Source organism: Eriocheir sinensis, chromosome 41 (genome assembly GCF_024679095.1).
Source record: "Eriocheir sinensis breed Jianghai 21 chromosome 41, ASM2467909v1, whole genome shotgun sequence".
NCBI lineage: Eukaryota > Metazoa > Arthropoda > Malacostraca > Decapoda > Varunidae > Eriocheir > Eriocheir sinensis.
This window is the reverse complement of record NC_066549.1, coordinates 14135638-14148924: the sequence shown is the minus strand read 5'-3', so window position 1 is coordinate 14148924 and position 13287 is coordinate 14135638. Positions and strand designations below refer to the sequence as shown.

The following is a 13287-nucleotide window of genomic DNA, read 5'->3' as shown; positions in this document are numbered from 1 at the left end:
TGTGTGTGTGTGTGTGTGTGTGTGTGTGTGTGTGTGTGTGTGTGTGTGTGTGTCCGTCTCGTTCTCCCGTTAACTCAAAAAATGTACACACACACACACACACACACACACACACACACAGAACACGTAGCGAACGCAGATACCAACACAGTGCCAGCATTTAGTGCCAACAATGTAGTATGCTCCCGTCACACACACACACACACACACACACACACACACACACACACACACACCAGCAATCATACCAAACATACCGGTGATAATAAAATAAATATGATGACGGAGGTGGTGGTGGTGGTGGTAAACGTGGCGGTGATGAATAAAGAAGGGAAGGGGAAGGAAGAAATGTGGTCAACATGTGCAAATGGGTAGAGAATATATATATAGGAAGGAAGTCTGCTGGGGAGGAAGGGAGGAACTGCCAAGATTGAACACCGCCATAATCACCACAAGCACCACAGCAACTATCAACCTCCCGCCACCACCACATACAACCCTTAACACCACTGCCTGATGACCTGAAAAAAAAAAAAAAAAAAAAAAAATCTCCACAACTCACGCCAACACCACTTCTACAACCACTATATCAACCTCCCATCACCACCACATACAACTTTACAACCCCTGACACCAATGCATTATAACCTGAATTCAGTGCTACTACTACTACTACTACTACTACTACTACTACTTTGACCATCCTATAAGCCTGGCAAACTGTCCACCCCCGCTGATGCCCCTTTTCCGAGAAGAGAAAACGATACCCAACCAATGAAAACACACACAGTAACTCTTACCACCACAGCCCCCCAGCCCTCCCCACCACAATCACCGCCACCGTAACCACAACCCCCGAAAGTCTATTAATTTATCGTCTTTCGGCAAAAACGCCATAAAAGGAGGAAGAGAGGAGGAGATCAATTAACAGAGGGAAGACTGGCAGGTTTTAGGTTCTGTCGTTTAACTCTCAGCAGTCCTTTATCCTTTGTTAACCCTCTCCTGTCTTCCCTTAACCTCCACTCTGTCAACCCTCCATGTCAAATTTATCTTTTTTCTTCCCTGTCAATCTCCACTCTTGTCAACCCTCAATGTCAAATTTATCTTTCTTCCCTGTCAATCTCCACTCTTGTCAACCCTCAATGTCAAATTTATCTTCTTTCTTCCCTGTCAATCTCCACTCTTGTCAACCCTCCATGTCAAATTTATCTTCTTTCTTCCCTGTCAATCTCCACTCTTGTCAACCCTCAATGTCAAATTTATCTTTCTTCCCTGTCAACCTACACTCTGTCAACCCTCCATGTCAAATTTATCTTCTTTCTTCCCTGTCAATCTCCACTCTTGTCAACCCTCAATGTCAAATTTATCTTTCTTCCCTGTCAACCTACACTCTGTCAACCCTCCATGTCAAATTTATCTTCTTTCTTCCCTGTCAATCTCCACTCTTGTCAACCCTCCATGTCAAATTTATCTTCTTTCTTCCCTGTTAATCTCCACTCTTGTCAACCCTCCATGTCAAATTTATCTTTCTTCCCTGTCAATCTACACTCTGTCAACCCTCCATGTCAAATTTATCTTCTTTATTCCCTGTCAATCTCCACTCTTGTCAACCCTCCATGTCAAATTTATCTTCTTTCTTCCCTGTCAATCTCCACTCTTGTCAACCCTCAATGTCAAATTTATCTTTCTTCCCTGTCAACCTACACTCTGTCAACCCTTCATGTCAAATTTATCTTCTTTATTCCCTGTCAATCTCCACCCTTGTCAACCCTCTATGTCTCATCCCCTGTCAAATTTATCTTCTTTCTTACCTGTCAACCTCCACCCTTGTCAACCCTCTATGTCTCATCCCCTGTCAAATTTCTTTTCTTTCTTCCCTGTAAACCCTCTATGTCTCATCCCCTGTCAAATTTATCTCGTCTGTCTTCCCTGTCAACCTCCACCTTAGTCAATCCTACATGTCTCATCCCCTGTCAAATTTACCTCGTCTATCTTCCCTGTCAACCTCCACCATTGGCAACCCTACATGTCTCATCCCCTGTCAAATTTATCTCGTCTGTCTTCCCTGTCAACCTCCACCCTTGTCAACCCTACATGTCTCATCCCCTGTCAAATTTATCTTCTTTCTTCCCTGTCAAACCACCACCTTTGTCAACCCTTCATGCCTCACCCCCTGTCAAATTTATCTCTTCTGTCTTCCCTGTCAACCCTCCATGTCTTGTCCCCTGCCAAAGTTTTCTCTTCTGTTTTCGCTGTCAGCCTCCACCCCTATCAAGCCTCCATGTCTCATCCTGTCAAATTTATACTCTTCCTTCCCTGTCAACCTCCACCCTTGTCAACCCGGCTGCCAAATTTGTCTGTCATGTAGCATATTCTCCATGCCAACACATTTTCATTCGCAAGATCAACAGTGGCCTGATGCAACCTTCTCTCTCTCTCTCTCTCTCTCTCTCTCTCCTCCGACACACACACACACAGAGAGAGAGAGAGAGAGAGAGAGAGAGAGAGAGAGAGAGAGAGAGAGTGCCATATCAATTCGCATCCCACACACACACACACACACACACACACACACAGCCTCCTAGTCGTCTAGTATTTGCTGTTCTTTCCGCCTTTCTCCGCCGTGGCCCCGTTTCCACCACCCCTCGCCCCGACCCGCCCCCAGCTGATCACTGTACCAGCAGGAACTCTCCCCTCTTATCTCACGTGCTCCGTCCGGCGGCACAGTAGCACACGGGCGTGGCCATGTAGCCAAAGGCGGCCCGTAGCAGGGTGCCCACAGACCGACTCTATCGGCGATCGAAATCTAGCCGACCAAGTCGGTCTGTCGACGAGGACTGGCGTGTCTCTCGATATACAAATTGTTCTTTCGTGTCCTTATACGGTAGATTATCGATGCAAATCGGCACGTTTGCGGTTCACATAAAAAGACGAGGATTCTTTGTATACACGAACATTCATATATATCACTGAAAATATAAAGTTGATCTTCACGCAATCACGAACTCACAATGCACAGGTGCCACATCTACTTTCGCGAGCGGACAGACTATAATAAGGATTACAATATTATGATGTATCTCCAAAGGTTATCCCTGTAACTTGCCACACATCCACGTTTTCTTCAAGCGCCCAAGGGATGACTCCTCGCCTACAAAGCGCCACCAAACGAGGGGATACTACTGGATAACTTCCCGAGCACCTTTAACAGCAGCATACGAACTTCATGACGATATTGAATTAATTGTAGCCATCTCAATACTTACATTGTGTTGTTTTTTGTTTCTGGATGCAATGCAGTAACTAACAGATTCCGGAAAATTAGAGAAACCAATGACGTAGTGTACTGCCCGAATTTCTCCTCGCTTTATCTCCACACCAACAAAGCGTGTCACGAAATACACTTGAAATTAATCCAGATCAGGAAACGATTTTACCGGCGCCAGGGATCGTACTCCCGCGACCAGTGAGATGAGAAGGCCACTCCTTAACCAGTCGGCCCACGAAGCACACCACTGGCAGAGTGAGTTATGGGAGCCATCAGGCGTGTCAAGCACTACAGTAAAGTTTGCAACCTTGAACGCAGCCCAGTACATTCTCCCTCTTTACCATAAACGTCTTCATATTATGTTTAAATTAGCCTAAGCAAGACTAACTTAACCAAACCAAGCCACGCCAGCGTCCCCGATGCGTAGGAGACAGTCGGGGCGCCAGCTGCCATCCGCAGTAACTAGGTCTGGTTTCGTTGTTTGCTTAGGTAGGGAAGTTTAGGTTAGTTTTCAACCATGGCCGCCTTCATATCATGGTTTAAGCGCACATATTTTCACCTTTTAACCATAATATGACGGCGTATTGGTAGAGTGGGAGAATTTGCTTGGTTGCGCTCGTTCATAAACTTTTTAAATCATTATATTAAAATTTCTTTAAACTTCCAGACGCTCTAATAAGTTACTGCATTTCATTCAGATACCAAATTACAACACATGATGTATTAACCTCACGCGAGACGGCTAAAAAAAAAAAAAAAAAAAAAAAAAATCATCCGAGCTGGAATACAAACGAAAGTGAAAGAAAAAAAATCATTCAAGGGTCTTTCTTACTCACTTTTGCTGGCAAAGTGCGTATGAAAGTAACAGTATCCACCAAAGCAGGACGACAGCAACAATGAAAGAGGGGTGAACAGGCAGATCAGAACGAAGAGGCGAGAAATCCTGTCACCGTTGCAGAGGTGTTTCCCGCTGACATCACTGAGGGGTTGTTTGGATTGGACGGAGGAAGCGGATATGACAAGCAAGTGTGGATATGTAAAAAGCACTGACCTGTTTGACGAAAAGGGGATGGGAAGGAAGTCAAGTGCGTGATGGTGAATGATGAAAGGTTCGTGGGGGTGGGAGACGAGTGGTGGGAGGCAGTACTCACCAGTGGCGGGGTTCACGTTGGCGTAGAGGGCGTGAGAGGGTGGGTAGGCGGCGCCATTGGTGCTCAGATTGGCGTAGGTAGGGGCAGCAGGCGGCGGCGGCTGCGAAGGCAGAGGTGGGGGCGGCGACTGGTCACTGCGGGCATGCTGTGCCCGCGGCGAGTTGCTGTAGATGGGCTGCGAAGCTGTGTTGGAGTAGAGGGGCTGGGCGCTCATGGCCACGGCGACACGGGACGTGGGCGTGTAGCTGTGGGCGGGCTGTGGCGGCGGAGGGATGTAGTTGGGATTGGGGCTGACGCCGCCTACAGGCACCTGCCCCGTGCTGCTGATGTACACGGCCCCGGGAACCACGACGCCGCTGAACTCCTGCCCCGCAGACGCAGGTGCCGGTACGCCGCCGCCCGTGTAGGCGTGGTTGATGCGGGCAGAAGCCACGCCCACGGTGCCGGGGGCGGGAGCGTTTACGGCATAGTAGTCTTCCACGCCCGATGAGGTGGCGGACGAGTGGCCCACGTTTCCGTACACCGCTTGATCCCCCTCCTGTAGGGACACGCAAACATCAGTTCAACGTATACCCCGACCTGTGTGTGTGTGTGTGTGTGTGTTCGTGAGTGCGCATACTGGCCCACTAAAAAGTGTACTTACTGGCTGTGTGTACAACCACCAATGCACGTATCACACCCATCTGATATGTACACATCCCAAAAGGTACCTACAAGGTACTGTGTACACACACTACACAGGTGTACACGTCACTGTAGTTAGCTCTGTGGTGTACACTAGTGCCTGTGTTTGGGTTTGATAGTGGAGGAGGGGATGTAAGGCAACACCGGCGACTGTATACAAGGTGTATACACTAGTTGTGTGTACGTACGTCATCCCACTACATATACAAGACATAAAGACGTCAGCTGTGTGTGCACGGCGGCCCACTACACTACAGGGTACACACGCTGGGTCCGGTTATGAAAAGGGGGAAGAACCAGGCACGGACGGGCGGAGAGGAGGAGGAGGAGGAGGAGGAGGAGGTGGTGGTGGTGGTGGTGGAAGAGGAGTAAAATAATGCAAGGAGAGGAAAGAGGAGGAACAGCGGAAGGAGTAGAAGATGGACCAAGGCGTGGTTGAGATGTGACGACCAGGAGCACATCCCTGAAACGTCACCAAGACTACAAAACATGGAAGTCCGACAGGTGTGTGACAGGTAATGGAAACACACACACACACACACACACACACACACACACACACACACACACACACACACACACACACACAAAGTGCTAGAAGATAGCTCCAGAGTGGCGCCTCGGCAGGCTGAGGTCGCCACCATCTACCCTCCATCTGTAGGACTGGAATGGGGAGGGGGAGGGGGAGAAGGAGAAGGAGAAGGAGGAGGAGGCAGCAACGTGGTGGCGTGTGTCGCCTGGGGCAAGGACGCCTCCTGCTCCACCACCACCAACTATCCCAGCCGCAGCAACAGCCTCATCCATGCCCCTACCACCATCACCACCACCACGATCAGCAGCACATCACCACCAGTTTCTGAGCGGAGGCGTCACTTTCACCAGAGAGAAGCAAGTGGCGGCGGTGGTGGGGCTGCGGTGAGGGGAGGTCACCTGTGTGGGCGGGGCTGAGGCGGCCAGTTATCAGGGCACGACCAAGTCAACAGCGACAGGTTCCCATTGTCAAAGTGTGTGTGTGTGTGTGTGTGTGTGTGTGTGTGTGTGTGTGTGTGCTATAATAATAATAATAATAATAATAAAGTTTTAGTCCCAACAGCCATTAGGCTGAAAATTTATAAATTACAAAGAAATACAAATATGAACGGGAGGGGGAGGGCTGAGGAATCTGACTGTATTTATGATACCCAGTACCTATTCACTGTTGAATGGATAGTTATGAATAGATGTAAGGAGACTGCCCAAACGTCTCCTATCCACCCGGAAATCAAACCTGTATATCTCGGCTGAGCCAAGCGTGATAACCACTGCACTACTAAGTGCCGTATCACACACCAACACACACAGCACGGGATGCGGAACACAACTTCCGACCGATAATACCCGATAAACATTCACTCCTGGGAGAACCGGGGCAGGGATGAGAGGTCACACATTCGTTTACGCTCCGCCGTGGGATCGAACCCGGGGCCTCTCGGTTCTGAGCCGATGAGCGCTGACCCTTGCACCATGGAGCTCCATAAAACAAGTGTGTGTGTGTGTGTGTGTGTGTGTGTGTGTACCCCGCCTGTCTATACACATGCATTGTGTACAACCTGGGTCATGCACGAATGCACACACACACACACACTTCCACACTCGTGCAGTGTGGTGCCTGTTGTGTAAACTCACTCTTTCTACATTACTTTATCTAAAGCTTGGTTAAGTCACGGACATATGTCACTGTGTGTGTGTGTGTGTGTGTGTGTGTGTGTGTGTGTGTGTGTGTGTGTGTGTGTGTGTGTGTGTGTGTGTGTGTGTGTGTGTGTGTGTGTAGTCCCGGTCACTTATCAGATAAGTTATCAAAAAATGTTAGTCAACCTCTCTTTCTGTACCACCCACACTCATTACTCTCTCTCTCTCTCTCTCTCTCTCTCTCTCTCTCTCTCTCTCTCTCTCTCTCTCTCTCTCTCACACACACACACACACACACACGTTTTCGTGTTGGCTGGTGCTGACATGCAGGAATCAGCACATTCTCCACGCCACACGTCAGCACCAACAAAATGGCACGGCGCAGGACAGGCATCATGTACCCCCCCCCCCCTCTCTCTCTCTCCAAATACTTTGCAATTCGTTCAGTCTTTCTTTTTCTCTCTTTCCTTTGCGTCTCTTCCTGCTGCTGTTGATAAGGGCCGAAAGGAGGAGTAGGAGGAGGAGGATGCAAGGTGTCGGGATGAGGTAAGAAAAGGAGAGAGGCTGACAGATGGAGGAGGAACAGAGCTGGCAGGGAGGGAGGGAGGGAGGGGGGACCTGAACAGTGACCCAACTAATGAGTTTGTCCTTGGCGATGACTAGACGAGAGGACGAGAACGACGACGTAACGGAGAAGACAGCAGAAGAGGGGGAGGGATGAGAGGACGAGGAGGAGGAGGATGGATGAGAAGATGATGAAAAGGAGGAGGAGAAGGACGATGATGAGGACGTAATGGAGATGGAAGCGGAGGATTAAGAGGATGATGACGACGAGGAGGAGGAAATAGCTAGGACGATTAGGAGGAGGAGGAGGAGGACGTGAATAAGATGAAAGTGGAGGAGGAGGAACGATGACAGAACGATGAAAAGGAGGAGGACGATGATGAGGACGTAATGGAGATGGAAGCGAAGGGTTAAAAGGATGATGATGACAAGGAGGAGGAGGGGGAGATAGGACGATTATGAGGAGGAGGAATAGGAGGAGGAGGAGGAGGAGGGGGAGATAGGACGATTATGAGGAGGAGGAATAGGAGGAGGAGGGGGAGATAGGACGATTAACAGGAGGAGGAGTGGGAAGAGGTGGAGTGAGTTGATAGCGAGAAGACTTAAGTAGAAGGCATGGTTTATAAATAGGGCGAGCCTTGTTCCAGCCCTGAGGGAGGAGGAAGGAATGAGGGACTGGAGGGGGAGGAAGAGGGCAATGTGGACGAGGAGGGTAAGTAGAGGACAGGGTGGAGGTAGGGAGGAAGGAGGGTGTCTGGGAACCAAGGTGGCGTCAACCTCAGATAAGAAGAGAGCCAACACAGCCTTACCTTGATTCACACTTTAGGAATGCAACCTTGCACTATCCCTTCTTTTCTCCCTCCTTTCTCTCATCCCTCCCCTGCCGTCTCACCCAGCAGCGAACCCTAACCTCACTGCGTCGGTACGCGGAACACGAACAACGTCATTTTCAAAGTATAACTGTTGCTTCCCCTCACTGAAGCCCCATCAGTGCGTAACAACAGTATTCTCTGGTTTAAGTGTTCAAAACTACCTCTATCACCTGCATCGCCATAATGTTCTCCGTGTCGCTTATCGCCTCGTAAATAAGACTATAATTTATAGTTTGCCTAAGTGGTCTATTTTACAACCAGGCTGTTCAAATCCCGTTATCAAGATCGCCCTCTGCCCTGCCCTTCACGGCCCCACAACAATTGTAACAGTTGTGTCGCGGGCCTCGTGACAGCCTCACAACAGGAGTTCATGGTAAATTATGGGTGTCACAGGCCATGGGGGTGGGAGGGAGAGCGACAGGCCTGCCTAGCGTCTTCTTTGTGTGTTGAAGCTGTTGGCTGGCCCTTACATGATCAAAGACGTTTTCAGCGACCAAAAAAGGCATGCGCTAGTAAAGAAACTTATAAGCTCTGAGCTGCATTGCAATACTATGTTGAATATTTAAGACATTGATGCATATATTCAAAATCAGACAGACTGAATTCCATTCAATGTGGTCATAGTCATGACAAAATAAAATGGAATAGACTATGATACTGTAATAACATTCGCCTCAAAATTTGCTAATATTTAACAATAACTTCAGTGTGGAGGAATTCTTGCTGTAGAAACCTAGATATATGTAGGGAGCATTTGGATTTTTTTCTCAAACAAGAAACAATACGATGCATTTACAGTATGTCTTTAAGCCAAAGGTGTGAGTATTTACACAGCACATGAAGAATGCAGCTTTTGAAATGACTTCCAAATGAGATGCATGAAGTGGAAGGCCAACAAGACTGATGGCAAACCAAACCATGGCCTTTACTGCCCACCATGTGGTACATGTATGCAGTGTCAGGCACTTTCTCATAGTATATCCTTACCCTCAGTGACACCCACTCACTCAGGTCAATCCAAATGTACACACACACACACACACACACACACACACACACACACACACACACACACATGCACTGCATCATCACCAGCACACACACACACACACACACACACACACACACACATACAATAAAATGCAAATATTTTAATTCCTCATCACAACACACTACATAAGCACAAAACACACACACACACACAAAAAAAAAAATGGTGGGAGAGCAGGAAGGCATGAATATTCATAAAAAGACAAAATAGAAACTGTAAAGTACAGAAAAAATCTTTTTATCAATTAGTATGTCAACTGCACAGAAGAAGCAATGGAGAGGTGGCAAATTACCTTAACCTCAGTTCAAGAGTATATACTATCATAAGGTTAGTGCTTTTCCACAAATACACATACAAACACTCACATGAGCACCAGCCCCTCCAGACTTCTTAGGCTTGGGTGGGACGAGTGGAGCAACCTTCTTCCCTCCTCCAGGAGAGTATTGCTGTGGGGAGGAGCTGCCGGAGCCCAGGTGGAGGCGCCCCAAGTCACTCGTCACGCTGCTGTATGTGTTGTTGCTGTACATGTTGTGTGTTTGGGGGCTTCTATGTGTATTGACTCAGCACTCGTTAATTGTGTTTTCTTTCTGTGCAGAGCGGTTTCATGAGAGTCCCCCTTCCTCTCCTTGCCTAGATTGTCAATATTATGGTCACGGTGGTCTGGGGTTGACTCGACAGATGACGTGTCTTTCCCTGGTGTGGACGAGCACTACAGTCCTTCCTTTCCTGTCACAAAGAAAAGACACGCATAGTGATAATGTCTTGCCAAGCCCTCCTTTATCAGTCAGCAAGACAATGATAAATGTAGTGGGTGATCATTGTCTTAGATAGATAAAGAGGTTCACAGGAGTCTAAAACATGACGTAAATGCCTTGCTTCTGACTGTGTACCACTACTACACATTTGTACATTCACTTTTCTTAAGGGATGAGGTCAGTAGGGTGCAGCTGTGTGTTTTGGGTCCCTTTGTCTCTACTGACCGAGTCTTATGAACTGACAAGGGAAAGGTGGTGACCCTGGTGAAAGGTGGTGGTGGTGGTGGCAGAGAAGGATGTGGAGGGGTGGGGGAGGTGGGGTGAGTGGTGCTGGGTGATCTGCAGTGGTAGTGGGAGGGTTGGTGGGGTGCTGTTGAGGGAGTGGATGCAGTTGTTCTGAAGTTGCAGGTGTAGTGGTGGTAGTGGAGATGCAGAGGTAATTGGAGCTAGGTGTATTTGAACTGCAAAGAGCGTGGGAATGGTGCTGGTGGAGCTGGGGTATTAGTATTAGTGGTAGTAATAGTGGTATATACAGTAGTGGTGGAGTAGCAGTAGGGGTGATGGTGTTGGTGACAGCAATCACTGATAACAGGTATTTCCCCTGATAACACTTCACTATTGCTTATCTGGCTCACTACAAATCTTGCAGCAGACCTAATACCTCTGACAAATGGAGCTGTCGTAATAAATGACTCCCTCCCTTGATAACACACTAAAAGGTACTAGTAACATGTTTACTTTCAAATGAAGGCCTGCCCCACAATCTATTTCCTGTTGAGTAAATGAGTGACAGATAAGTCAAGGGATTTCCGTAAGGGTTTTCCTCCTGCAATAGGATGTCCGTGACACCACAATTTACTCAACCATTCTTCCGTCAAAGGAAATGGGACACAAACACTTTACATCTGTGGCTTTCCCCTTTCCATTTATTCTACTCATGACCATATGTAAAGATTTTACACCTGCATCTGAATGTAAAAAGATCCCCTTCAGAAATATACTAATAAAATGAAAATATATAAACTAAGTGTTTTCAACTCTAACCATAAATAAATAAACAAACAAAAGAAGTGTAAAATTACCAATGGAAATTTTTTTATTGGAGAGAAAGCTAACATACATCAATTTGGTTCATGGTTTATCTAAAGGTTGATGAGTCCAGTTTGTACGGAAATGACAAGAGTGTAACCAAACTGACTACCTACAACCCACGTTTGTACCTGGTCTGCCAAGCGATATTGTTGTCACTGCTGCCTGGGCTACTGTGTTGTGCTTGGCTGTGACTCAGGGGGGATATATTGATACTGATCACTTCCTGCCTTACAAGTTTGGAGGATTGTTCCCCCAACTGGCTGGTTCTCTTAGCTCAGGGTATCGACAAACAACATGAACACAAGGGTAGCAGGGAGACTAGATATGTGAGCATTACACCAGTTCACAAACATCTATTAATCAGGGTCTTAGATAACATGCACACATAAGAATTAGTAGTAGAGGAGACAAGCATATCTGAAGGCATTACACCAGTTCATAAATATATACTGATCAAGATAGTATAGATGATGGGGTAGGGGTGGGGTGAAATAGGCCTGGAGAATCATGTACTTCAATAACAGTTCAGCATAAGAGAAGATGGCGCCACTATAAACACTTGCCTGCGCCATGACGGACTGGGGCCGAATACCATCCAGGCCCCTCAAGCAAGCCTACCGGCGTTATAGGCATAGACGTAAAAAAAAATAATAATAAATAAATAAATAAAAAAAATAAGAGTAGGTAATTCTGTCACAGCTTATTGAAACACAAACTACTGAATGATACTGGAGAACCAAATAATAAAAGACAATGATTGAAGCCCTGATGAATACTCTTAGACAGTAATACATCCAACTCCTTACTAATGCCATGGAACAAGTTAGCACATCAATAAGCATAACCAATCTGAGCTTCTTCTAACACACGAGTCCAAACATTGCAAAACAAAATCCGCCTCAAATGCCAGAGCCACAAGAGGCGGGGGCTGGCAGGCACTCGACCTCCGGCCCTCCCTCGCCACCACTTGACCCCTCCACGTGACCTACCACAGCACAGCACAGGGGAACAGAGTACAGCACACACAGCACAGAACTGGATAGGACAAGACAACACAGGATAGCACAGAACAGCATACACAGCACAGCACACAGCACAACACTGGATAGGACACGACAATACAAGACAGCACAGGATAGCACACAGCACAACACTGGATAGGTCAGGACAATACAAGACAGCACAGGATAGCACACAGCACAACACTGGATAGGACACGACAATACAAGACAGCACAGGACAGCACACAGCACAACACTGGATAGGACAGGACAATACAAGACAGCACAGGACAGAACACAGCACAACACTGGATAGGTCAGGACAATACAAGACAGCACAGGATAGCACACAGCACAGCACAGAAGAAAGAGCACACCACAGCACAGGGGAGCACAGAACACCACACGATAACACAGGACAGCACAGCACAGCACAGCACTGGATAGGACAGGACAACACAGGACACCACAAGACAACACAGGACAGCACAAGACAACACAGGACAGCACAGGACAACACAGAACAGCACAGCACAGAATAGCATAGCACAGAACAGCATAGGATAGCATAGCACACCACACGATAACACAGCACAGCACAGCACAGCACAGGACAGCACAAGACAACACAGCACAGCCCAGCGCCGCGGCCACACCTATCCACAGCCCCCGTAAGGCTCAAACTTCCCTCCCACAACCACCTCCTGCCCGCCACGCCTCCCACGCCCACTCAGCGGGTATTCCTCCCCCACGCCCCGCTCACCTGTGTGTCCACGCGGCTCCTGGTGGAAGACGAGGCGCCAGGCCCTCCTCGAGCAGTGACAGGCGGCCAGAACACGCAACGCCAAACCCTCTCCTCCACACACTGCCTTGGACTGTCACCCTCGAACTCCGGTGCCGCTCTTTATGGTGTTGGCAAGGCGATACTCAGCCACCATGCTCTTCACGTGGTGGTTAGTATTCCGTGTAGTTAGCTTGATCAGTTGTCTCAGGGTTTATGGTTTATCAGTCTTGAGTAATTGGAGGTGGTGTGTAATGGAAAGGGTTTGCTCTGGTGACCCGAGGAAACATTGTTGGAACGCTGAGTTTAAAGGGACGGCGGGGGATTTAAATCTGTGCGCCGCGCGAAGAGAAAGTAAATCTGGCGGTACATTGGCCGTTTTTTCTTCAACCGCTTTGGA

General features: G+C 47.9%; 1 protein-coding gene across 3 annotated transcripts in view; it reads right to left on the bottom strand.

Moving 5' to 3' along the window:
- LOC127009693 (thyroid receptor-interacting protein 6-like) overlaps positions 1-13032 on the bottom strand; it is a 47481-nt gene extending 34449 nt beyond the window's left edge. For 2 of the 3 annotated variants that reach the window (XM_050883019.1, XM_050883021.1), the window contains exons 1-3: positions 12870-13032; positions 9624-9984; positions 4420-4957 (exon numbers count right to left, since the gene is read on the bottom strand). In XM_050883019.1, coding sequence (XP_050738976.1) covers positions 4420-4957; positions 9624-9785 — 700 coding nt within the window. In that variant the 5' untranslated portion in view covers positions 9786-9984; positions 12870-13032. Of the gene's footprint in view, positions 1-4419; positions 4958-9623; positions 9985-10674; positions 10750-12869 lie in introns of those variants that run through there. The other variant, XM_050883020.1, reaches the window with a different exon arrangement.
- Between the last annotated feature and the right edge of the window lie 255 nt (positions 13033-13287).